Here is a 24963-nt window from a genome sequence, read left to right as displayed (position 1 = left end):
TGATAATGAAGGTAACACTGCAACACATAGTTACAGAAGCTGGACTTCATTAGGTCCAAAGCAGCAGCCATCTGCAGCAAACAGAAGAACTCCTAAGAGTAGCTGGTACCTTTAATTGGACACATGGGGAAGGCAGGGCCTCAGCATGCAAATCCCCACAGCAATCTAAGCCTGTAGCAGCAAAACTAAGAGATGGGTCAAGCGTGAGCCAACTCTAACCATGAGCTGTTTTAAAAGGAAACATGTGAAGTTAACTTTTGTACACAAAGACAGTCTGTCTCCCAGGCCTGGGCTGGGAGATAATCCCACTGGAGAGTGGCCTGATACAAAAAAGCCTCCTATTGTACTTTTAGAAGCCCAAGGTACCATAACACCTTTCAGTTTCTGCATTTGAAATGTAGAAAAAGACTTAAACGAAAAGACAAAAGCATCTACACAGTGGTAGATTTTCACTTCTACTCCATTCACTTGTTTCTTTCTTTGCTTGCGTTCTCATAATTTAACACAAAATAAATGTATTATTTTCTTGTTAATTGTTGCACCTCGCCCAATGACAGCTGGGATAGGCTCCAGCCACCTGCAACCCTGAACAGGATAAGCGGTATAGAAAATGAATGAATGAATGAATTGTTGCACCAACACACCAAGTAAAATTCCTTGTATGTGCAAATGTACTTGGCAATAAAACTCATCTCTGATTCTAATTCTGACCACTCTCACTGAATCATTTTGCAAAATGGTTGGAATGCAACTCAAACCCCCTGTTTTATTTCTCTCAATTCTAAGTATCGTGTCTTTAACTCAATGAATGTTGAATGACACAACTCCAAAACTGGACTTATGTCTTGAGTATGTGAATCCATTGGATTAAGATGTAATCTGAGGCCTAATCATAATTTTATAACAATTTCCTGAAAATTCTGGGACATATTAATCTCTGATCATAAACAAATAAGATTTTTTTTCCCACTTCACATAAACATGTAAGATGTGTTGCTCTGCTGTCATTGGTTTATTTGATCCAGGTGATCAAAGAAGAAGAATCAAAGGACATAACTGGATCACCTGGAGCCTTTTGGGTGACACAGATCTGAACTCTCTCACTAGAAAATTATTTCTGAAAAGTATCTTTTTCATTTTTGAGCCATGACAGATCCAATGAAACGTCATCCAAACCATGCTGTCACCTGTTTACCACGTGCAGCCACACCTGCATTTAAAAATAATTAGCCTCCTGCAGGTCGAGCTGCTCCCTCGCGCAACCTGTTCTCACCTGCTTCACAACATTTTTCTCCAACGCATGATGCAGACTCCTGTTTGTGTATCATCAAAGAGCATCTAAATAATGAATACATTCATGTCGATTCGTGCAGATCCTTCTACGCAACCAGTTTGTTTCTGCCTCCTCTGCTTTTTTGACGCATTGGATTTAAAGGCGAAGCAGAGTTGGATATTCATCTAAATTGGACCCCAAGTTATTCACCGTGGCCGCTTTTTACAGACTAGCTGTGGGAGATCTGGAAACCATGACCGTCTGTTCCTCGGACAGTGTCTTCCAGAGATTTTGAGTGACAGACGGGGCGCTGAAAATCCCGGCAGGGAGGTCCGGACACCCGGAGAAAACGACTGGAGAACCGGGGTTCACATTGGAAGTCATCCAGCTGGCTGGCTGTGCAGGTGGGTTAAATGAAGCTGCAGGGTTGAGATGTAGATTTAATGAAACACAATGCCACCGCTGATGTAGTTTTACTAGATAAATCAGCAACAGCCAGGTGCGTTGATGTTTGATGAGAAAACCTTAACCAAACCTCTTTCAGTAATTGCGCAATTTAATATTGCGTGTCTGTTTGATGGCAGAGCGTGAAGATTAGATTTTATTGGAAACATTTCACACATGAATGGTCTTAATGCGTTGATTCGGCATACATTTCTTATAGAAAACCCGTGATATTGGAAGGTTAGAGCGTTTGATTGCAGAGTTTGTTCTCCTGTAACATGAGACGCCTGCTTTAACGACCCGCGGTGGTAAGCAGAGGTGTGATGTAAAGAATAAAATTAGTCTGACATAAAGTGCGTCACAGGAAATTATCTTGTGCCGTTTTTTGTGAAAACACTACTGATGTGTCACTGTATACAGTTGGAAAGTTTTGTGTCTGCAATGTCCTCAAAAATAATGAAAAACTAAAAGTTGATGTTTTATCTAATGATGTTTGGTTCAGTCAACATAACTTTCTGTCTCAGCACTGCAGAAGAGCTTGTGTGTGAGGTGTTATAAACCATGTTTATTTATTTGGTGATTGTGGTTGTGTGACACTTTCAAGTTAAGCTCAAATGAGTATCTCTTCATTCACAACATCTACCTGTACAAGCCTGATAGCTATTGTAAGCTGCTGAACAATAACCACAGGCATGTGGCACACCTGGCACAGTCATATTTACACCACTGTATTATTGTATATGAGGAATGAGCAAGACAGCACTCCCAGTGCCCTTTTTGCTTGCTTTCTCATCTGGAAATGAATGAATTTAGTGACCAGTGATGACCTTTTTAATATTTGTATTTACTCCCCTCTGTCCAGACAGCAGAGCAAACAAACCAAAGGACTCAGTGAAGGACACGTGAGGCCTCCTGTCTGGATAACTGTGCTGGATCATGGGGAACCAAAACGGCAAAGAGAGCCACAACACTACAGGTATCCAAAGACATTGTAGCATTCTGCTGTCTTAACATGCTTGAATTAACACCTTCACTTTGTTCTTTACATCATACGACTGAGTCTATTTTTAGATCACTGTCGCCCTGCTTCCAAGTCACAACGTTCCATGTGTTCATAGTATCATTGTCAGCTCTGTCCCTCCTAATCCAGGAGAAAATAAACAGGTTTAAACTCAGAATAGAAAGGAAGACAGGTAACATGATCATTTATTCTGAGTCAGGCTTTGAGCTTGTTCCTCTTCTCTACAGAGGAGCAGAAATATGTGCACAGGGAGAATCACAAAAGAAGAAAGCCTCAAAGGATTACTGAGTGCCTAATTGTTAGTTTGCTGGCTTTATCACACCAAGTTAGCAGTGAGTGTGGGATTTTTTTTTTCATTGTGTTGCTCTGAATTACAGGAAAATGTAATAACAGAGACCTTGTTTTATCTTTTTCCTTATACATACAGTGCTCTACACAAAAAGTATGCCACTAAACAGGAACTCATTGACAATCTAAAGGTGTTGCTACTGTGTTTGTGTGAATGAAACTGTGGTGTCAGGCTCTGCGTACTCGCTGTAACATCTCTTGGCAGACAGAGGGAGTGATGAATCAGAAGTTTTCTGTGTTAAATAAAAAACTGTATCCCAGAGGATTCTGTTTTTAGCCCCTGTCTCTCTCTAGCATCTCTCAGTTCACAGCCAGTTGTCGTTTAGCTCAGCTAATGTGTGAAATTTCCCCCACACAGCCTCTCATGTCTGGTTGATGTTGTTTGGTTTAAATCTCACTCGCAGCTGTTTAAAATGCTGCTCCCTGTTTGCCTCTTTGCCGTCAAGTAAACCAGCCAGAGGAGGAGGAGGAGGAAAAGCTTTCCTGCTGTAGCCGAGCAGACTCATCATGCTGCTGCTGCTGCTGCTGGCAGGGATGTGATGAGTCTGCAGAATCCTGCAGTGAGACACAAGGGCAAGGAGGATGAAGGAGCAGGAAGAGATGTGAAATGAACAGGTGGAGGAGAGTAGTTTATGAACAGTGCACACCATAAAGACTGAGGATACTGTTATTATGTATGTCCAGGGTGTGAAAATCCTCAGATTCATCCTGTTTGCCCGTCTAGTGCAGGTAGCACAGATGATATCTGCTGTAGTCTCCTTGTGGCTGCAGTGAGAGCAGCTGTTTGATCGCAGCTCAGGGTAAAATCTCCTCCTGGATGGTGCCACATGGGGGAACAGTGTGTGAGTATTAGCCTGCCAAGTCTTGGAGAGGAGATTTTTTGCTGCATCAGTCAGCCCAGGACGGTAAATAAGGGAGTGGACACTGAGTGCTTACATCTGCATGGAGGAAAAGAAGAAGGGGGCTCTGCTTTCATCATCTCATATTTCTATCCTCTCAGGAAAGTCATCTTTTACTTCTCTGATCTCTTTTCTACCCTTTATTTCCTCCTCTCAGGCTCTCCTCTGGATTTCTTCCACACGCCTCCCACCACACCCTCAGATGCCGAGCTGACTGCCATGGCCTTGTCTTCTGCATCTCCCTCTAGTAAGACACAGACGCCGTCACCAGCGGGCAGCAGCACCACTCCCTCCGCCACCACCTCTCCCCTGGCAGACTGGACACAGAAGCTGCCAGCTCCCTCAGAATGGGCTGTGATAAGTGTGGAAAGCACAACCAGCTCGGAGGCTATTGTGAGTGACGCGACAGCGAGAAGTAGGAAGGCAGAGCTCAGTCCGGGCAGCCCAGCATCCCTGCCTCCGTCCAGAGCTTCACCTTTGGAGCAGAGTTGGCCGGAGCCAGACAGCGGTGTGGAGCCGCAGGCTGCAGCAGAGAGAGCCAGTGAGGAGATGACGCTGGTCTTACTCAGTCTGATGGAGCACTACAGGAGCTCTTTGGGCCTGAGCCCCAACACGGATTTAACCACGGGAGCAGTAGGTAGGTCTCAGTCTGGTTTCTATAAAACAGTCTACGACAACACTTCAACAATTCATGCTGATCGTTTTAATCCTTTCATGTTTTTTTAATTCTTCTTGTTGGGAGTTGATACTGAGAGGTTGTTTAGCACTTTTTTTGACACAAACTGAAGACAGAACAGTCATCGCAAAGGCACACGTTCCCTGGCATTTAGTCACTGGTGTGGATCTGGTTTAATAACAAGATTCGACATTTCTGACAGATAATATCAAAGGTGCCTTTTGTTTGAAAGCAATCAATTGCAATTAAGATCATAAGATAAGATATTACTCTAGTGATCCCAAGGGGGAGGTTAAGGAACACACACATACAACACAGACATACTTAGCATGCAAGTAAGACAAGAAGAATAGAAAAAAATATAAATCAGTGAGTTGAGACCTGGAGGAATGGATTTCTGAGCTGTTGTTTGCAGTTTTGTATCGCCCCTACTTGATAAATGTTTCTAATCTTTCAACTTCATGCCTCCCTCCAGTGTTTTTATTAAAGAGCTACATCTGAAAAGTACTTTTTTGTGATTTCATGACTTTCGAGGCTTTAAGAGGAGCCGCCACAGCAAAATGAAAAATAAAACTAGGAAAGTGACTGCGGTTGTCAGACTCTTGCATCTATTTTTACTCTGCATTGTTTGCTTCCTCTGTCTGCCTCTTCGTCTCTTAGAGCTGCTCAGGCGTCTGATAACACAGAAAGATGAGCTGGTTGAGGAGGTGGACACACTAAAGGAGACGCTCAGGGTGAGTTGGTACTGCAGGTATCCCTTTATTTATTTATTCCTAAGTAGTTTTATTTCAGATCACTACAGCGTATGTATCTACAAATTTCCCTTAGAGTCTGAACTCTGAGATCTAATCATTGACTCCGAAGGCAATCAAGAATCATTCAAAGAACAGGGGTTAAATGGCTTTTGTCTCCTCCCTGGCAGACAGAGAGACAGGAGTGGCATCAGTTCCAGTGTGACCTTCAGGTGGCGGTGTCTGTGGCCGACCGCCTGCGGATGGAGTCGGAGCAGGCGCTGGGACTCCTCCAGGAGAACCACAGGGCACTAAAAGAGCAGCTGGCTCAGGCTCTCAGCCGGCAGCAGGAGAAGGAGCAGGAGCTGGAGAGCCTGAGAGCCGAGCACAGAAACGCCTGCCTCAAACTGACTGAATTCTCCAAACGGCACAAACAAGAGAGGGCCCAGCTTGACGCCCTGAGGAACACCTGCAAGGTTAAAGACTCCTCAGCCTGCGAAGAGCAAACAGAGAGGCAAGACTCAGAGGAGGAAGTGCAGAAAGTCTTGGAAGAAGTTGATATTAATGTCGGAAAGCAACAGGAGAATGAAGCAGGTCTGGAGGAGGATCATGACCCCGAGGAGCAGAGCGGAACAGAGAACCTGAAAGGGAAGGGCGTGGCAGAGGGATACCTGAGGAGTTTAGCTGCACTGGAGAAGAAGAAAGACGAGGTACGTGGGCCGAGGGATCCAAGGAGAATTGCGATGCTGTCTGAAAGATCGTGGTGAGTCTACATTTAACTTTCAAACACCGTGTACCTGCTTGTTGAGGATGGTGTCATGAAATATTGAACAAAATGTCTTTTAGGAGTCTCTCTCGTCTCCCACTCCCGACTAATCCCTCCAGTGACAATGGGAACACAAAGAGCACAAGCACAACATTGCCTTTATGCAAGGTATTAAGCTTTCAAATTTTGAACTTCAATTTGTTTAAATCATTGTGCTGAATCAGTTTGTTGCGTTATTTCTTCAATATTTTTCAGAAAGAGGAGCTTCCCACCAGGAGAAGGATAGACAGAGCTCTACAGCGGCAGGACAGCTGGTCCAACTTTTACACAGGTGAGCTTCAACAACATCTTTTAAACAGCATGGTCACTTCACTGTGAAATGACCAGCTTTTTTTGACTTGCAGGAAAACAGGATGATGAACAAAGCTCAGATTTCATCAAGTAAGTAACTAAGAGCTTTTTTTTGTTCCTCTCAGCAAACATATGATCTGTGTGTAGGAGAAACTTTAATCTGCACGATTCAGCAACATCTTTTTTAGCTCTTAGTCCCACAAACAATGCCAGAGTAGAAGATTTATCACTCAGGCTCAACCTGCAGGTGCTTCAGACACGGAAAAACTGATTTCTGCACCCAAAGCAGACTTAAATACAGCAGATTTATTTTTTTTTTTTTTATTGCTGTTTTCAAGTTTAGATTTATTGTTTTGGATGTTACTGGGGTAAAATTTATGCAGTGCTGTATTTTCTTTAAACATCAACAAAAGACTGGCTTTAATGCTCTAAGCCCATTGGAGTGCTCCCATTTTACAAAAGCTCTTCAAATTACCTTAACTCTCCAACTATATGGGCAAGTAAATTCAAAATGCCTCCTTAAAAAAAGCTGTATAGTGTCTTTTGAGTGTTATAATACCGCAGAGAAAGCTATGTGCAAGGACTTTCCAATCACAGACAATAATTGATGCAAGCTGTCCTCATTACCGTAACTCTTCAATAATTCGGGTAAGGGGAAAAATTTAAACAGCTCCTAAAAGAAGAGAGGATGACTCCAGGTTGGTTCAGATGTCAGCATGATACTTGGGTGATAAAGGGTAAAAATAACTTGTTTCATATTCTGTTGCTAACAACTTAAAGCTCCTGTGAGGAACTTTCTGTTACTTGTGATTTTGATGGTCAACTCTCCAACTTATATACCCTGGGATTCTTCTTCAGTGTCTGATCTGGCACCTATTCCTCTCACAGAGATAACAGACGTTGAATATTTTAATATAAACCTGTAAATCTTTTCTTTGATAGTCTTGTTTGCTCTTTCAGGTCATTAAGAGGCATCACGGTGAATTTTAATCTGTTTTATGTCTGGTCAAAAACTGTGGGACTTATGTCCACAGCTTTGATTTAAGTCAAACTGAATCAGTTTATTATCGTCTTAGACCTCAGGATGGTTTCAGCGCTCTGCTCAGGCGTCATGGCGGCTCCAGAAGGAACTCCTTGCTGCGCTGGTGTCAAAGTCGTACCCAGGGTTACAAGGTAAGACAGGATTAGCTCTTCAAACCCCAGAGTAAGGAGGAAAAATGTTATTTTTTAACAACATTAAACATATTATGTTGCAGAATATTGAGATCACAAACTTCAGCAGCAGCTGGGAGGATGGCTTGGCGTTCTGTGCGGTTTACCACACGTTTTTACCAACATGTGTCCCCTATGACACCCTCAAACCAACTGACAAGGTAAAACTGCTGCCGCCTCTTTACAAAACAAAGGACAGGAACTGTCAATATAATTTCCCTTTCATTCGTTGCCACAGCAGTTTCAGGCTATAAAACTACATTACACAGACTGTCAGTCATTTCTCTGGTGGTCTGGTTAGCTTCTGTAACTCACAGAGAGGCATCAGTGTTGATTTAAGTCTGTTCAATAATCAGGTAAAAGATTCTCACAGAAGCTTTAATATCTCTTGATTTCTCACAGAAGGAAAATCTGGACCTTGCTTTTAAGACAGGAGAGAGTGTTGGGATTACAGCCACTCTGGTGAGAACTTGTGTTTCATGACATGTACTCTGAAAGTTGCTCTAAACCACCTGACGATGCATCCCTATGTCGACCCTGTTTCAGACGGTGGAGGAGATGCTGAAGACTGAAGGTCCAGACTGGCAGAAAGTTCTGGGTTACGTCGAAAGCATTTTTCGCCACTTTGAGATGTGAACTCTCACTTTTTCATTTTCACTCTTCTGCTTGTTGTGACTGAAGGACTGAATCACCACAAGGGGGAGCTCTACACACAATGAACTAAGTCAGGATTTAGAATGTAAGCAATATTTGATTTTACCAGGTGATTTTATGTACGAACAGAACAAACAGGATCATTTCCTATACCTTGAAGTATTTTTGTTTTTCTACATACCTTCAGTTCAGATCCAGAAGTCTGCCTGATAGTAGAGCCTGAGACACAAGAGGAATCAGCACAACTCCACAGATCAGCTATTATGTTTACTTTTGTTACAAGGTGCTGGGTGCACTGGTTTTGCACTGTTTGCCTTTTTAAAAACAAGGAGCACTTTCTGATTGTTTTTTAAGAAGGATTTCAGAAATGGGGCACTTCTGTTTTATTTTTAACGTGTCATTTTTAATCTCTCCTGCTGTGATGTCTGCATGCACCTTAGCCTGAACCCAACAAATCAAAGGATTGGAGGAGAGATGTGATCCCAGATTTTTCACTGCACTGGAGATCTTTTAACTAAGACTACTGCATCGCTTGTGTGCGAAAAAAAAGAAAGAAAAACCTTGAAGAATTGTAAATATGTAAATGTATGTTAGCGCTTCCATATTTTTTAACATGGTAAATGTACGAAAATGTTGCCAAAGCCTTATTGCAATAATAAAGCAACTTATATGCAAGTGTTTATTTCTTTCTCACATTAATACAGCACAAAGAGTCAGAGAAAAACTTTTAATATGTAACAAAAGACTGACAAGTGATACATTTGACAGCATATAAAAATGGAATAATAAAAATTAAAAACAAGATGGCATTTAAGGAAATGTTTCAGGTTCAGTGACATTAAAGTGGTCAAAATGTAACATGTTGCAAATAAATACTTGAACACTCAAAACGCAATAATTTAACAAGTTTCTGAGAGCATGCTTTGGATAAAACTGTGAAGATGATGTCAAATTTCACCTTTTATGGAACGTATTAGTGTTGTTTTTTTTTGTTAGTTCCTCAAGACAATTGACAGAAGAAAAACATAAGAACGACAGTTCAACAATGTTGATCCCAAATCATTACATGGCAGTAACCTTGCAGTTGACCAATGATTTAATGAAATTCCTACGAAGCTGGAATGGCGCCTCCTATAGGTGGTGTTGACAGTGGGGGGAGGAGGAGAGATTTCAGTTTGGCTGACATGGCTGCGATTTCTGGGTCCTGGGTTTCATACATCTTCACCAACCGAGCAAATTTTAGGACGCCTGAAAGTAAAGTAAAGCCAAAATCAAGTAATACAGCCCTTGAATATCTTCATCTATAAACAATCTATACACAGGAAAACGCTGAGTCATGCCCACCCTCTCCTTCATTGTTGAAGCCGTACGCTTTGATGACCTCCTGCTGAATCAGGGTGGCCACAGGGAGAACAAGCTGCAGCATCTTTCCCATGTCATTACAGGCACTTTCTCGGGCCTCATCCATCCTCGCTGCGTTTTCTGGGACTGAGAAGGCCTGGATCACCTCACTCAGCACCACTGTGGCCAAAAACAAAGATTTAGACACATATCTGCTTCCAGGGCATGAAGGTGAGCAAGGTGAGTGCATTTCTTTCATTCACTGGTAGAATTTTGTTTAAAAGTTTTATAGTTATAAAAGCAATGATGACAAAAGCAGCTAATGAAGGAGTGAACACTAGAAAATATCTGATTACTCTTTTTTGAACACATTTATAAAGTAAAAGCAGCAAAAACATCAAATTCACAAGTTTTACTTTATTTATACTTAACTATACTATACTTCTTTTTTATCCTAACCCTGTATCATTTTTTTCAACCAAACCACAGCTATCTACCTAAATCCTATTTATTACAGATAAATTCCAAAGAGATATTCATGCACTAACCCTTGATTGTGGTTTAATAATGGAAATCATTAGGTTAAGGTTTACCCTCAAATTAATACGATCAAGCAGCTTAAATTTTGCTTGGTAATCTCTAAATGTGTACTGCATTAAGAAGACAGAGGTAAAGATCGTGGTTTTGAAGTTATGGGTGCCACTTATTCTTTTTCCTCTGAGCTGTTTCTTTGCACTGAATAATTGTAAAATAACTCACCTCTGGTCTGCTCAACTGTGAGGGTGGGCTGCTGTGCAGGAGCTGAAGCCATTTCTGCAAAACATACAACATTTCTTTATTCCAATTCTAACCAAAAATAAAGTTTAAAAAAAATGAAGGAAAAAAAACTAGATATTTTGGCCAGGGTAAAGGATTTGCTTAACTGCTTTGTGTTGTTGAACTGAAAAAATATTCACCTTGTTATGGTACAAGATCTCTCCCTCCACGTAAGCAACATGTGTACTTCCTGTTCTCCCTGTAATAACGTGCTGTATGACTGAATAGTTTTGCATCTTATATTTTTGTTGTCATTGCTTAATTTCTACATAGCTTGCTATGCATTTTTGCTATTCTTGTACAGTGACAACCTGAATCCGCTTAATCGAGTTAACAACCCTTGGATTGATTTACAGTGACATTTATTTCGTCTTAGTTGCTTTATGTGATGCATTGAACAGCAATAACTAAATCAGACATTCGTCTGCATTCTGAAAGATTAGTATAAAGAAAGCTGTAATTGTTAAAAATGTAAACAATTACATTAATTTATCTTTGTTCAGATACAGTATGTCAAATCGATCGCATGTTCGATCTTGTGCATAAAATAACCTTTTGTTGCAGTTTCTCAAATAACTCAACAACATAAAGCCTTAAGATAAAATTTCAACATCATAATGAAAGCTGTCTTTATTTTAACGGAGTAAAAACGGTAAAGATTGTATATCTAAGACTCTTGACCGTTGCTTCATCGATGGTTTAGAGATTAGCGTTATAATTTATGTAACTTTTTACACTCATGGCGAACGGGAGGGTAGAAAAGGTAACAACTGATAACTCGCCGTATAATTAAACCCAAATAAATAAAAATGTCAAGGTTTTAAAACTCACCAAAAAATGAAATCAGCGAGCTTGTAGCAGACCTGTGAAAATATGCCGGAAAACGATCCGTTTCGGGGGCGTTTTGCGACAGAACGTCTTGCTTTGGGACAACGCGGATGTGAAAGGTAAACAAATGCTGATGTGAGCTAACAGTATTTATAAGTCTGCTCAAAATGTAGCTTTAGTGAAGATTAAAGATATTCAGAGTCTATATTAGTGTAATATTCATCTATTTAACGGTTGGATATGTTTTGAAGTTGTTGTATCAGCAGCTGTTTTGCCACGTAAACCTTTCAGTGCCGTGTAAACTTTAAAGGAGCTGTTTGATTCATCGATGGAGCAGAAGCTCGCAGAGTTCAGAGCCAGACGACAGGCTGCTAAGAAAGAAGAAGCTGTGCCTCTGTCTACAGAGAAGACAGTCATGGATTCATCTCCTCAGACTGACACTACAGCAGCTGTCAGACAGCACACAGAGGAGAGGAGCGAAAACTCTGAGTCAGCTCAGAGCTCCCCAAATAAGGTGAGGCATGTGACAGTCAGTGAGCTGCCGAGAGGCTTGAGATATGTAGAAAGTCATAGTTTTTATTGATTGAAATGCTTATATATGCTCTATTGTTCTTATGCCATTTTAATCCACTGTAATTAGAATATTTTGTGGCATGAGGCAAAGTTACAGGTGCAGGAACAAACTCCCTTTAACACGTAGAAACCTGATGCAGGGCCGGTCATCTTCAATAGTATTAATCACTTTAAGTCAAAGTAATCTTCAGAGACCCTAGAGACCCTCTAGTTTCAATCCAACATCCTCCCATTGTACTTATGCACTAAAACACAGGGTTCCCACTGCAGGTCTCCTTTAACACTTACCTATACATCCATGGGAAGTTAACTGACTCATTGATTTACCTTCTGTGTGTTCTGTTGTGTCTCTCTGTAGGACACATCTGACTGGCTCCTTGACAGCGCTCTGGGAAGATGGCTGGCTTCCAGACATTTAGTTATGTCAAACCTCATGCTGCTCAAAGTGCTGCTGTGGCTAGTGCTGCTTGGTCTGTTCGTTGAACTGGAGTTTGGTCTACCTTTTTTCATCATTTCCCTCTTCTACTGGCTTTATGAAGGACTCAGGAGCCCAGCTGCCAGAGAGCCTGGAGAACTGAGCGCTTACTCTGTCTTCAACCCAGACTGTCAGCCTCTGCTGGGCACTCTCACTGCTGAGCAGCTGGAGGGAGAGATGGGCTACAGACCTATGGTTAACAGATGATGGGCATCTGATCTACACATTTATATGAAATAACCAGAGCTTCAAGTCTTTTCATGATGATAAAGAAAACACAGAGACCTTGATTGATGATGTCAGGTTATGTTTTCACCACAACACGTTTGATTCAAGATCGATTCAATTTTTGGCTTTGGAAGAGGGTGATGCTTTATCAGTAAGCCACAGCTAACGATAAATATGACATAAAATGCCTAACATATTCATTAACTATGATGATAATTTTACAATCTGTTTTTGAATACATATGGCCTTCAGTTTCTGTGTTTATACTGGGTTTGGTGGAGAGTGAGTAAAATGGTATTTAAATGTGAAAGGAATCACTTCATTGGATGAGTAAGCAGGATTAATTTATGAGAAAATAAAAATATTTGTTGAAATAAATGGTTTCCAAAGTTCATTTAAAAATGTTAAGTGGTATATACATTTGTCCTCACATTTTGATGTCACACACATCAATACCAGATTCTGGTGCTTAAGGGAGAGTAATGCACTGCACAGTTATTTTACCAGTATGTATTTCATTTACAGCATAGAGCATAATACCTTTGACCAAGAGGAGGAAAGCCTCCTCATCTGCAAATTGAGGGTGGCATTTAAATTTTAAAAACTTTTGAATAGGTTATGCCACCAATCCCAAGATTTTCTGTTTGTTAGAGAGTCAAAAATAAATTGACAGATAGACCTTTGTTGTCGTTGAAGTGCAAAAGTAAAGTACAGGGGAACTGGATTGCTATCCTTAACTGTCCAAATAACCTAAAAAAAAATTAACACATACAAAGATAATACAAAATCAAATATATCGTTTTTATAAATACCCAAATATATGAGAAATCGTTGCTAATGAACGAAAAGAAATGTGTCAATTGTGATTTAAGCATTTTGACTCAATGCAAGTACATGGGTATGTGTATATCTTTCATGATGAACCCCAATCGTCATAGGTGGAGAAAACATTTACAGAGAACATAAAATCTTGTGAAAATTGTGAAAAGTGTTAAATTGTGGTTAATATGACGTTTTAAAAACATGGTATTCTAGTAAATTTGGTAGGACCCCGTCTTATTCCTTGCTTTGGTGGGCGCTTGGACCCGTAATATGCGACTTATGTACAAAGAGCACATCGTCAAAGCGAGATGTGTCACTGCTACCTATTTCCACATTAGCCTTAGACGGACACGCTACTCGCTGTTTCGCTTGTTTCTCTGTCTGGTACGAACAAAAACGACTGGTAAAATTTCTGTTTATTCAGAAAATGTATTAAATATCACACAACAACGTATATAAGACAATTTTTGACTAATCTGTGAGATTTCAACCGTATATCCGTCGGACGTTGCAAGCTTACTTGCTAGCTCCGTTAGCTAGCTGCTCGTCTTTTAGACAGGTAGAGATCACGATTGTTGTAACTGCTCTGTAGGTGAAAAGTTCTCCCCTCACTTCCTACATCTGCCAAACTCAAGGTATCGAGCGGGTGATTCTGGTTTGCTGGTTCTGAGTCTGCATCAGTAAGTATTGACCATCAGTACCTTTATACAAGATGATAAAGCTGCTTGATCAGCTTTGGTTAATATTTTTGTGACTTTAACTGAAGCATTTCGCTAATGGGTGAGATGAGCAGGTGTTCGTAGCATATTCTAAGAGTATTCAAGCTCTGTGAGTTAGCTGCTTTAACAATATTGATAATATGAGACATACACACGATATGAAACGAAATAAGCTCATGAAATAAAAACGATTTTTTTGTTTCATCAGTCCCTTTTTAAGCTTCACTATCTATACCTGAAGCTTAAGACTGAGCCGCTGGATATGATTTCTTTTTACTAAATCTCTCCCCTCTTCATCAGCAATGTCTGGACATCCTGCTGTGGTAATGCGGCTGGTGGCATCTGCCTACTGTGTGGCTGAAAAGGCAGGGTCCATAGTGAGGAAGGTTCTCCACAGTGGAGAGCTTGGCATTGTTGAAAAGGTAATGACAAAATCAAAATCCCAAACTCCGTGTTCAGTCTAGTGATACTGTTTAACAGCATGTAAATTATACACCTCACTGTGGAATGATCTGCCAGAAATAATCATGAGAATGGACTGAATGAGTTATTTCATAGTTTTACGAGGCCTTCTTGTTCTTCCTGCACAGACTGGAGCTAATGATCTGCAGACTCTGGCTGACAGACTGGCACAGCAGAGCATTTGTGCGTCACTATCCAGACGTTTCCCCAAAATCACCATCATTGGAGAGGAGGTGAGTGCATTTCATAAGTTTAGCATCTTATTATTTTTGGGAGAAGACTCTTTAAAGCCTTAAAGTTATGTGCATTGCTTGTTTTTAGGAGCTCCCAGCTGAGGAGGTCAAAGAAGATCTCATTGAGAACGGTCAGTCAGCGGAAATCCTTCAGAAGACATGTCCAGCAGAGTACAGCAGCCTGAAAGAGGAGGAGGTAACTTTCAAAAGGCCGCTCCCTTTGTGGCTTAATAATTAAGAGATGTGAAATACAACTTGATTACAGTCTATTATATTGTTATAATGTTGAGTGATTGTGCTTTTTCTTTGAATCTCAGCTAGTTGTTTGGGTCGATCCCCTTGACGGCACAAAGGAATATACTGAAGGTAGGTCATTCTCACTTTTCTGATGTACAAACACTCTTATCTTTCATGCCATGCAGGGATTGAGGCGTTATTGTTAGCTTTCCATTTGTTTGTTCAGAAACGCCTCATAAATACATCTGGCTCCACCTGCTTCTATTCTAAGCTTTATTGAAACTACCAGCAGCTGCTGCAGTCTGGCTTTCCAACATGTAGTATCACCACACATTAAACCTTTGTCATTAACGTAACACAAAGGAACATCTGTCCAAATACAAACCATGTAACAGTTGAAATCAAACCTGCCATTTCAAAATAACAAATTACTCTGTTATTTAGATGTAGAGGCAAATCATACTTAATGTGTGGAAGTGATTTCTTTGGTGAATGCCTAAAATAAACAATCTGACAAGATCACAGTGGTTTCTAAATGCCCAAATAAATGTGTAAATGAGGTAGCCACTCACTGGGGTGCTGCTTGGCAATTCTTAACTGCATGTCTTACCCCACTCTCTGACCCCCACACCTCTTCTCTCTTTTCATCTGTCTAACCTAATACAGTCAAAATGCCCCAAAAATAGATCTTAAAAAAGTTTCCATACACATGTGAAGTAATAATTATTCAAACCGATGTGATCATATGATATTCTCCAGAATTAAAATACTAAAAGTGCTCTTATGATTGTCTCCTTGCTTGTGGGCTGTCAGAGCTTCACTTTCACTTTTACCCTTTTCTTCCTGTGTACCTGTCTCTTGTGTACCTGTCTTGCTTTCTCCAGCATCAACGTATCTCCGTCACCAAACTGGTGCCCAGATTCTACACAAAGGGTTGGACGCCTCTCAAGTTCAAAGCACAGCTCTCTGTATGGGAAGCAGCAGCAGGAAGCTTAAAGAAAAATTATATCTAGCAGTCTTTGAACACGTTTATTGATCTACTTTACTGTCCTTACTCTTTCTCTGCATGTTGTTACAATAACACCTCCAAATCTATAAAACCTGTCAGAAGTATCTCACTCTCTGCTAATCTCTGATTTAAGGGCTGCTGGATAATGTGACAGTGCTCATTGGGATTGCATACGGAGGTCAGGCCATTGCAGGTGTCATTAACCAGCCTTTCTACAACTATCAGGTAAAGACCAAACTAAACTTCCAATCATCTCCCTCCTACTCCTCTTGGTTTACTGAAATGTCTCCCCCATCAGCTCGGAGCAGGAGCAACTTTGGGGAGGACCATGTGGGGAATGCCAGGATTGGGCGCATTTGGATTTCAGCTGCAGGAAGTCCCTGGTGACAGACGGATTGTCACTACTACACGTTCTCATAGTAACAAGCTGGTCACAGACTGCGTGGATGCCATGGAGCCACATGAGGTCATAAGAGTGGGTGGTGCAGGAAACAAGGTGAGACTGATGATACTCGATGGATGAGTAAATGATTTTTTTGACACTGAAAGTTTCCTGTTGGGATATAAAGATGCAAGTTCATGCTGATTAGAGATCAGATGTAAAAAAAAAAAGAAAGAAAAAGGAAGATGGCGTAATAATAAATCAGACATTTAAAAAAATTTAAAGTAAAAATACTGTTTGGTGTAAGTAATATGTTAGAATTTAGAATAAAAATGTGAACGAAGCCCCTAAAGAGACATGAAGGAGACAGGTTAGGGTTGATACCACAAAACTTTTGGAACTTTTGGAATGCATCTCTTGCAACAGTGAATTTATCCTCCGGACTATCTAAAAGCACAAACTAACTGTAGTATCACCAACAGGAGATCAATGTTTCCTGAAGTGCTTTGTTGGCGCTTTGTAGTTATCCAGCTGGTTAAACAGCTGATAGAAATTAAGTTACAGCTCACTGTCTGCCTTAACACAGTTAGAAAGAAGAGTTCATGTTGTCAAAACAAGACTGACTATGAATAAATATTTCTAACTGTAACCTAAGATATTAAATCACATGAAAAGAAAACTAACTTAGACCTTTTTGACTTAAAGAGCGGATATTGTGCTATTGTAGTCTTAATATTATCCCTCTGGTTCCCCTGTAGTGGCTTTATAAAATGTACATCCCAAAGAAATCCCTGTTTTCCTCACACTGGTCTTTAGAAAAACCCTTACTTCAACCTCTCTCTGAAAGGCTTTCTTTTAGCTGCTGTCTCTTTAAGACTCTCTGCCTCATAAAACTCCCTTCTCTCTGATTTGCTAGCCCCCTGGAGGTCTCTTGGGGATGGAGCTGTTGGCAGACCTTGGTGTTTAAGCCCCACTTCTCCAATGTGTCATGATCGAGTTAAGAAACCCTTATGTGATTGCCTCATCATTTCAGAAAGTGGAAGATCTTGCCAAGATCTGGTGTTTTGTGTGGAGTGGACCATTTTGATCAGTTTACTGACAGATTCAGGGATTTCAGAACATTTAAATATGCAGCAGTCTGAAAAGCTGCACACATTTAGTCTGAACTTCCAGCATTGTCCCTTTATGTTCATGTTTAAAAGATGGAAAAGCACAATAACCCCTCTCTAAGGTACTCAAATTGCTCTCACTGATGTCTGCTGGAGTCCCTCGCTTTGTCGTTAAGCCAAAGTGGGCTGTAAACCTGTATTACATCATTAGAAGTAATTACAGTTGAGCAGTAAAATCCCTGCTTCATCCCTACATTTTCTATGCAGATAATCCAGCTTGTTGAAGGAAAAGCTTCTGCTTACGTTTTTGCCAGTCCAGGATGCAAGAAATGGGACACCTGTGCTCCTGAAGCCATTCTGCGCACTGTTGGAGGTAAAAGTCTTCCTCTCTGTCACGATGAAGGATGCTTAAAGTGGATTAGTGCCTGGTCACACTAGCCATTCGAACTGTGCCGTAGTCAAGCCAATTCCCCCTTTGCAACACTGTTCCCCCACAGAAAAGTACAACCAGCGGTCACTCTACTCCAATATGAACAAGACTTAAAGGTCCCATGTTGTGCTCCTTTTCTCCAGTTTAATATGGATCATTTTGATGTCTTCATGAAATGGTAGTAATATGTTTTGGTCTAAAAAGCCAATAAATCAAGCACAGCAGCATTGTTTCCAGGCTCTCATAGCCCCTCTGTTCAGAACGCTCTGATTTAGTGGGCGTGACCTTCATATGTAAATGAGCCACCACTGATACCGACCTGCTCTTCTGTGTCACAAAGAGTGCACAATGTTTAGAAAACAGCGAAGCTCATTTACTGTAACATTACAGGCTAAAACAACAGGCTAACGGCAGCTAAAGTTAGCATCCTGAAGCTAACACAGAGACAGGGGGGACACTGAGGAAAAGCTCTTACATCTGCTCCCCAGCACTCAGTTTTTAAAATACTCACATTTCCAGGGTCTGAGGTTTGTTGGCTGATGGTTGGTAATGCGCCTGGATTCAGGACCAGTCTATTCACTAGCCCTCTGTTGTACTGTCCAAATTTGGAAAAGCAGTTGGCCATGAAGTGACCAGCACACACATGCACTGTTTTACTGAGTGTACCTGGCACATTTCCCTCATAAATGAACTTTAGCCACTTAGTCTTGTCTTCTTCTGAGATGGGAAGCTTGTGCATGGAACTATGTGGCTGTTTACAGCCAAAAACATTAAATGTCACATTTTTTGGGCTGGGAGGAAAGCTAAAGACCCACAAATTTCACTAAAAGAATTAAAGTGATTTTTGCAAAATATGGGACTTTTAAGGCACATGCATGGCCCTCCTACATCATCATGAAGCATCTGTTTATATTAAGGGCAATTCAATCTGAGTCTGCACAATGAGACACAAAGAGCACTGCTACAACTTTAGAGACTTTTTGGCTTATGGTAAGTCAATGGTCCCACACAGCCCTCTAACATCCCACTACTGTTTAAAATGATTGTTGAAAGGAGTGGTCGCAGCGATCATACCTCATTCTGCGTGCTTGTGCTCATGCATGAAGTGTAACGCACTGAAGCCCACCTTTCTGAAGTGTGCCAAAGCAGAGAAGTAAATCGGGCTCAAGCACGAAAAACGGTCAGACTGGCCAAACTATCTGGACTTTAGGGTTGAAGCATGCTTAAGCACGGTACAGCTTGCCAGTGTGACTACATCCTTAGTCATTAAAAGCTAAATCATGATGCCATATTGATGCATATGCCAGCTTCTATTTTGACTCTCCAACATGCATCGTTCCCTCACGTTTGAGTCATTTTTCTCCCATCTGTTCCCTCTCTCATGCAGGTAAATTGACCGACATGCACGGCAATGCTTACTGCTACAATGCTGATGTGAAGCACATGAACTCTGCTGGTGTGCTTGCTACGCTACGTAACCACGAGTACTACATCAGCCGAGTGCCACAGTCAGTGCTGCAAGCCCTGAGGTCAGACTGAGGTCTCATTCAACCAGTGACTGTTATTTAAGGCAGAAATCAATGCCCAGGAGACTTTCTAAATGAGAATTTTGCACTTTTTTAAAACGTTATCTCTTTTCTGATTAGCTCACCTAAACATTTGTATTATCCCGTTTTAATGAACAGAAAGTCATCCAGAAACAGAGAGCAGACTCAACAGCACTTCCATTTATTCCACTCATTTGAAACAAACTCCTACAAACCTCAAAACATTTGGACAAACTGTTTCCAACTTGAAGACCAATAGATTTACAAGGCAAAAGGCAAGATTCAAATAAATAAAGTACATCAGTTAAATGTTTTTCAGTGGGAATGATGTGTTATAATCAGCACAATGCCAACAACAAACAGGATGGCGTCATTTCCATGTGATGGGTTTGACTTCTTCACTATGCATTAGTGATCAGACGTGCAACACTTTTCAATGTGAAGACAAACAGATGAGAGGATTCGGAATAAAAAAGAATGTTTTATACCTTCCTTCTGTGCACTGACACGTCTCTTTCAGCTTCACTACAGAATGTCTGTGATGACTCTGTAGATTATGTTCCCACATTTTACACTGCACCCTGTATCTAAAATCAACATGAACTTATTCTCCTATGTCAAATTCTCCTCTAATACTGCAGGCGCACCTTCACTGGTATGAGGGATGAAAAACATTTGAGATCTCGGTGCTGGTTGTGAAAAAGATGTAACACTGATGTGATATTGACCTAATTTAAGCTACAGCGTAGGTTGGCTGTCCATTTTTAAAGATCAAATAGGCATCTACTGCCTACACAAATGTGCATATGAAAAATTTTAAGCAATTTATTGCACTTATATTAAAATCCCAGGATATTGTTCCCGCTGAAAGGGAAGAAAAACATTCTTGAGTCACAGGGAAAAGAAGAAACAATGCCTTCAAGGCAATTGTTCATGGAAAAAATGTGACCAGAAAGCTGCTTAGGCCTATTTCACAAAATGTCATGAGTTACACGAGAAGATCGAGACCACACGCCGGTTAAATATGAAGCTGGTTTGTTAAAACTAGTGAACAGACTGTAAAAAGCGGAACATGAGTAATCCGGCTCTATTGGTGATAAATTGACCAAGGTTAGAGGCCTGCTGCTTCTTGGAGTTGGAGTATTTTAAAAAAAAAAAAACTAGGTATTTACATAAACAGTCGGCTAACTACCCCATTTCAAATCTTTGTGCTAAGTGAAGTTAGCCAGCCACAGGTGGTAGCTTCATATTTACTGGAGAGTTGTCTCAATCTTCTCACTTTTTGAAAAAAAGCAAACAAGCATATTCACCAAAGTGTCAAAGTATTACTCTTAGCTAAGCACTACTTCAGCCAATATACAAAGGGACGATGGCACTATTCAGGTTAAATAAATCAGGTAGAGTCAAGAAACAGCTCTCGTCTTAGAGTAACTATGGTTTTTACATCTGTCTGAATTAACAAGCGTGCATGCATTCACAAAACCACGATGGAAACTGTTAATCTGACAGCAGAGAAGCTTCATTTCTTAACACCTCATCCACTCCACGAGAAGTTTGTCTCAATATTGCTGAATGGAGCGAGTAGTTAAAGTGAGGGCTGAGTTATCACGTACCATGGCATGAAAATATGGAGAAAAAAATCACCACTCACATGTTCAGAAAAATACCCACAGAACAAGCAAAAAAACACTCCTGAAGTTTCTGTTTACACATGAACAAGCTGACTGAGAGAGGGCTGGAGTGTTTGAGGCAGCCTGCAGGGATGTGGGCCATCGACCCGCCGGGGGAGAGGAGAGTCAGGACCAGCTGCTCACCTCTTTTTGGGGGCCTGAGTGGTGCGTGGCGGGGTCACTGGGCGACCTGAATTGACCCCTCCGTACTGGTACTTAGCTTTTTTTTCTGATGGCTTCAGAATCTGAAAGAGCAAAGGTGAAGTTTATATTTCACAAACACATCATATATTTCTTCATGTGAGAACAGACAGTAAATAATACTGAGAGTTCTACCTGGAAGGAGCACATGAGGGACTCGTCTACGCTCATCATGCCACCTGCGTTGTCAAACTCCCCGCAGTAGTTTGGGGCAGAAAAGAGCGTCACCAGCTGTCGTTTGGCAAAGAACTCATAGCCATCTTCAACAACCTGAACCAGCAGGAGAAGAGACACCAGGTAATAATTGTCATGATTTTGAGTATTTGATACAGACTCTGAAAATGGATTAATCAGTTCAGTCTCTCCTTGAAAAATACCCTTAAGTTATCTTGTTTTTTGATCTTTTGTTTTGATTTCTTGGGAAGTGTTTTTATAAGTGCCAACCATGTACAATAATCTTTTAAATTTGTGAAATTAACTCATTCTTGTCTTAATTGGCTTTAATCCCCACTTCAACATTTTTTAATTTTAGTGGCAGGAGTGTAACCTGATGTGCTCGGCAGATGAGGTCCAGGTCATGGCGGTTGAGAAACTTGCTGACCACATCAGCTCCAAAGGTGAAGGAAACGCCACGATCGTTCTCTCCCCAACCCTGCACGTCCTTGTCCGGGTCCGACCACAGCAGGTCACACAGGAGCCCTGAGAAAAAACAAGCACCAAGCAGTCAGAAACATAGTTAACTGTAAGTTAGCTAAGCATAGCAATCCTATTGCATAATGACTGGGAACACTGCAGCAGTTTGTTTCTCAGATTCATCAAGTGGCACATAAGGACATTGTATTTTTACCTGGAGCACAAGTTGAATCAGTACTCTAATCTATTCTAATGAAGCTCTGCACCTGTGTCTGGGACATCTGTGGGTCTCATAATGCGTCGAATCTGTTCCATGGACTGTAGGTCAGGAGAGAGCCCTGAGGAGAATAAATGAGAGCATTTAGGGTTCCTCACAGCACAGAGAGTCCTGAGAAGACTTCATTACTCTTCCTGAATTTGTGTCAAAGCAAAATGACGTAGCTTGAGTCACTCTTAAGACTTTAAATTAAATTAACCAACACCTGTTAATATTCTAATGTATGGTAAAGCAGTGTTATATAGAATCCTATCCATGAATGTGTATGATGTGGATTTATGTAATTAATAAGTTTTAATCCATGCACAAGCACATGTGAGTTACACAGGCATTCATATAATAATACACATGTATTAGTATCACAAACCTCCATGGCAGCAGAAAATCTTTTCATCAATAATTGCAGCGATGGGCAGACAATTAAAACAGTCTGTGAAGGTCTTCCACAGCTTTATGTTAAACCTGCGCTTACCTGTGGACAAAAATAAAACATGATTTAATATTCAGATGAACAGTGAATTGGTAGACGCAGAAAGCAGAAAATCTTACTACTCACATTCATCATAGAAGCCATAGATGCGATTGATGGAGGCACACTCGTGGTTCCCCCTGAGCAAGAAGAAGTTTTCTGGGTATTTGATCTTGTAGGCCAGCAGCAGGCAGATGGTTTCCAGCGACTGCTTGCCCCGGTCCACGTAGTCCCCCAGGAACAGATAGTTGGCCTCTGGAGGGAAGCCTCCATATTCGAATAGCCTCAGCAAATCTGTGTACTGTCCATGGATATCACCTGGAGGGGTATGTGCAGCTCATTTCACAACAATTGAGGTACTTCACAGTCTTAACTAATAATGTACGCAAGTAAAACTTGTCTGGTATGAGCAACATGTTTTATCATCTCCTACAGCTGTTAACAGAAAAGTGTCAAACCAGCACATGTGAACCACGAGGAGAGGTGTGTTTTTGTTGACAGACAGTGTTCTCACCACAGATTTTGAGGGGAGCCTCAAGTTCAAGCAGGATTGGCTGACTGAGGAAGATTTCTCTGGACTTAATACAGAGTCCCCGCACCTCAGCCTCGGTCATCTGTACTACCTTCCCTGGACGACATCCTCGCACTGAAAATCAAAATTAAACAGGAATGAGTAAGTATTTTTAAAAAAACACTGCTTACAAAAGTAACTGGATTAACATGACGTCAATGGAAGTTTAATGATGTTGACGTTTGCTTTGAACCTAATCTGACGCACTGTTTAATCCAATGAATGTGGGTTATTCTGAATAAGCCACAGGTTACAAATACAGGAGTAACAACTTGTAAGAGTGTGTGAAGACAGTGGAGTCTGAAAAAGGACAAAGAACAGTCTAAATGTTGTGTGTTTGGTAAATAATGCACTATGCTGTCTGCATGTTGGAGGCCCCACAAACAGCAGCAATGTCATAATGGCAGACCTTTGCCCCTTTGAATTTTGATTTAAGATGCAAACACATACATTTTTTTATTTAGTTAAAAAATATTCATTGGAAGAGAGATGGAAGAATGAATCTGTTCTTGATTTTAGCTTTTAGGGTAGGTATAACCTACAGAAAGATACAAGGTACTACAAGAACACCCTGTCAGACATGGGCTTCCTTTTGCACCTTTGCATCCACATCTTTAGTTTTTATTGTTATATTTGCTCTTGTAGAGAGACACATAAGAGGTGTTCTTGACTATAATTCTGCACTCAATAACCAAAATCTCATAGAGTTGATGAATTTTGATGGGTTGTATTTCGCCATATTGCACGGACTGATGTTCGACGTGAGGGGGGTGTGTCCCCCGCGTTAGCCAACCAGCTAGCTAGCTGCCGTCCTTGCCAACTGGAACAGTTAGCTTTATTATGAACCACAACAAACGACGATAGTTTCCCGTTACACAACTTCCTACATTCAATACGAAAATATTAACTTACACACTCACTTCTATCAGCTAGTGTATCGTTCACAGCGTTAAATTACACGACACACTAACATTTACTCTGAGAGCATCTCACGCAGCAGTTAGCTTAACGCTCTGAGGCTGATGGACTCCTCTACGCATCGGAAGGAATGTTAGAAATGTTTTTACATACGGTGGAGTCACTACGTGCAACTAAGAGCACATTATTCTGCCTTTGATATTGAAAAGAACACAAAACGGCATAATAGCTCAGTGGTACGCTACCTTCAAGCAACCGAGAGATGAGGCTGTCAACGTTCAGCTCGCTCTCCGCCATGTTTCTGTATCCCCACAGGCAGGAGAGCAGGCAAATTAAACCCGGAGTGTGGACTGAAAGGCTCAACAGAGGGCAGGTCTGGTCTGCACACAGGCGAGGAGGGCAAGCAAATTTAACCCTGAGTGTTGACTTAAAGTTTAAATTAATTCATATAAGCAATTATAAAGAAGAGGAATAAGCAAAAAAAAATTTTTTTTTTTAAAGGGGGGGGGGGTGTCAACAACCATCCAAAATCTTGTTTTCCCCCTATTTTTGTAATATGGCTCAACTTTTGTCTGGGGTATGAGGTTTCAACTAGTGTTGCACTTTACTTCTTTTGAATATGCAACAGAAAATGTCAT

General features: G+C 41.0%; 5 protein-coding genes across 11 annotated transcripts; 3 read left to right on the top strand and 2 right to left on the bottom strand.

Annotated features, from left to right (window-relative positions):
• Window positions 1–1151: 1151 nt before the first annotated feature.
• Window positions 1152–9082, top strand: LOC141801840 (uncharacterized). The gene is made up of 12 exons (XM_074685140.1): window positions 1152–1677; window positions 2580–2693; window positions 4143–4622; window positions 5322–5395; window positions 5584–6155; window positions 6239–6326; window positions 6414–6489; window positions 6563–6599; window positions 7586–7682; window positions 7766–7882; window positions 8124–8183; window positions 8268–9082. The coding sequence occupies exons 2-12, from the start codon at window positions 2654–2656 to the stop codon at window positions 8355–8357; spliced, it is 1731 nt and encodes a 576-aa protein (XP_074541241.1). The 5' UTR covers window positions 1152–1677; window positions 2580–2653; the 3' UTR covers window positions 8358–9082.
• Window positions 9083–9088: 6 nt separating this feature from the next.
• On the bottom strand, window positions 9089–11488 carry grcc10 (gene rich cluster, C10 gene). The gene is made up of 4 exons (XM_074685146.1): window positions 11364–11488; window positions 10476–10529; window positions 9720–9896; window positions 9089–9623 (listed from the first exon to the last, which is right to left on the bottom strand). Exons 2-4 carry the CDS (start codon window positions 10525–10527, stop codon window positions 9484–9486), a joined length of 369 nt encoding a protein of 122 aa, XP_074541247.1. The 5' UTR covers window positions 10528–10529; window positions 11364–11488; the 3' UTR covers window positions 9089–9483.
• saysd1 (SAYSVFN motif domain containing 1) lies at window positions 11408–12980 on the top strand. 3 transcript variants are annotated; one of them, XM_074685143.1, is made up of 3 exons: window positions 11408–11479; window positions 11671–11874; window positions 12292–12980. In XM_074685143.1, the coding sequence occupies exons 2-3, from the start codon at window positions 11689–11691 to the stop codon at window positions 12613–12615; spliced, it is 510 nt and encodes a 169-aa protein (XP_074541244.1). In that variant the 5' UTR covers window positions 11408–11479; window positions 11671–11688; the 3' UTR covers window positions 12616–12980. The 3 variants fall into 3 exon arrangements, with proteins under 3 accessions (XP_074541244.1, XP_074541243.1, XP_074541242.1); XM_074685142.1 differs by having other exon boundaries at window positions 11414–11479; window positions 11652–11874; XM_074685141.1 differs by lacking the exon at window positions 11408–11479 and having other exon boundaries at window positions 11490–11874.
• Window positions 12981–13736: 756 nt separating this feature from the next.
• bpnt1 (bisphosphate nucleotidase 1) lies at window positions 13737–20078 on the top strand. Of its 5 annotated transcripts, none has more exons than XM_074684793.1 (11): window positions 13737–13842; window positions 14051–14138; window positions 14478–14599; window positions 14768–14872; window positions 14961–15068; window positions 15190–15238; window positions 15994–16077; window positions 16252–16343; window positions 16417–16614; window positions 17877–17982; window positions 19427–20078. In XM_074684793.1, exons 3-11 carry the CDS (start codon window positions 14480–14482, stop codon window positions 19576–19578), a joined length of 1014 nt encoding a protein of 337 aa, XP_074540894.1. In that variant the 5' UTR covers window positions 13737–13842; window positions 14051–14138; window positions 14478–14479; the 3' UTR covers window positions 19579–20078. The 5 variants fall into 5 exon arrangements, with proteins under 5 accessions (XP_074540894.1, XP_074540897.1, XP_074540893.1 ...); XM_074684792.1 differs by having other exon boundaries at window positions 13771–13861; XM_074684795.1 differs by having other exon boundaries at window positions 13773–13842; window positions 14094–14138.
• Window positions 19796–24663, bottom strand: LOC141801661 (serine/threonine-protein phosphatase PP1-beta catalytic subunit-like). Its single transcript, XM_074684797.1, has 8 exons — window positions 24571–24663; window positions 23351–23482; window positions 22924–23154; window positions 22735–22839; window positions 22357–22428; window positions 22005–22156; window positions 21593–21727; window positions 19796–21501 (listed from the first exon to the last, which is right to left on the bottom strand). The coding sequence occupies exons 1-8, from the start codon at window positions 24620–24622 to the stop codon at window positions 21397–21399; spliced, it is 984 nt and encodes a 327-aa protein (XP_074540898.1). The 5' UTR covers window positions 24623–24663; the 3' UTR covers window positions 19796–21396.
• Between the last annotated feature and the right edge of the window lie 300 nt (window positions 24664–24963).

Source organism: Halichoeres trimaculatus, unplaced genomic scaffold, assembly GCF_033239565.1.
Source record: "Halichoeres trimaculatus isolate MK-OKI-2021-1 unplaced genomic scaffold, fHalTri1.1 fHalTri1_scaffold_13, whole genome shotgun sequence".
NCBI classification, from domain to species: Eukaryota; Metazoa; Chordata; class Actinopteri; order Labriformes; family Labridae; genus Halichoeres; species Halichoeres trimaculatus.
The sequence above is the reverse complement of the archived record's forward strand: the minus strand, read 5'-3'. Positions and strand labels throughout refer to the sequence as shown.

What these genes read in the sequence shown, in the direction of transcription:
- LOC141801840 (XM_074685140.1), top strand. Translation starts at nt 2,654, where the DNA reads ATGGGGAACCAAAACGGCAAAGAGAGCCACAACACTACAG. An exon ending in CTGGTCCAACTTTTACACAG is followed by an intron (nt 6,490 to 6,562) that starts GTGAGCTTCAAC and finishes TTTGACTTGCAG; the next exon opens with GAAAACAGGATGATGAACAA. An exon ending in CAAAGCTCAGATTTCATCAA is followed by an intron (nt 6,600 to 7,585) that starts GTAAGTAACTAA and finishes TTATCGTCTTAG; the next exon opens with ACCTCAGGATGGTTTCAGCG.
- LOC141801661 (XM_074684797.1), bottom strand. Translation starts at nt 24,622, where the DNA reads ATGGCGGAGAGCGAGCTGAACGTTGACAGCCTCATCTCTCGGTTGCTT. An exon ending in CATCTCTCGGTTGCTTGAAG is followed by an intron (nt 23,483 to 24,570) that starts GTAGCGTACCAC and finishes TTTGATTTTCAG; the next exon opens with TGCGAGGATGTCGTCCAGGG. An exon ending in GATTTTCTGCTGCCATGGAG is followed by an intron (nt 22,429 to 22,734) that starts GTTTGTGATACT and finishes TATTCTCCTCAG; the next exon opens with GGCTCTCTCCTGACCTACAG.
- saysd1 (XM_074685143.1), top strand. Translation starts at nt 11,689, where the DNA reads ATGGAGCAGAAGCTCGCAGAGTTCAGAGCCAGACGACAGGCTGCTAAG. An exon ending in CTCAGAGCTCCCCAAATAAG is followed by an intron (nt 11,875 to 12,291) that starts GTGAGGCATGTG and finishes GTCTCTCTGTAG; the next exon opens with GACACATCTGACTGGCTCCT.
- grcc10 (XM_074685146.1), bottom strand. Translation starts at nt 10,527, where the DNA reads ATGGCTTCAGCTCCTGCACAGCAGCCCACCCTCACAGTTGAGCAGACC. An exon ending in CACAGTTGAGCAGACCAGAG is followed by an intron (nt 9,897 to 10,475) that starts GTGAGTTATTTT and finishes TTTTGGCCACAG; the next exon opens with TGGTGCTGAGTGAGGTGATC. An exon ending in CTTCAACAATGAAGGAGAGG is followed by an intron (nt 9,624 to 9,719) that starts GTGGGCATGACT and finishes CTTTACTTTCAG; the next exon opens with GCGTCCTAAAATTTGCTCGG.
- bpnt1 (XM_074684793.1), top strand. Translation starts at nt 14,480, where the DNA reads ATGTCTGGACATCCTGCTGTGGTAATGCGGCTGGTGGCATCTGCCTAC. An exon ending in GCAGCCTGAAAGAGGAGGAG is followed by an intron (nt 15,069 to 15,189) that starts GTAACTTTCAAA and finishes TTTGAATCTCAG; the next exon opens with CTAGTTGTTTGGGTCGATCC. An exon ending in CACAAAGGAATATACTGAAG is followed by an intron (nt 15,239 to 15,993) that starts GTAGGTCATTCT and finishes TGCTTTCTCCAG; the next exon opens with CATCAACGTATCTCCGTCAC.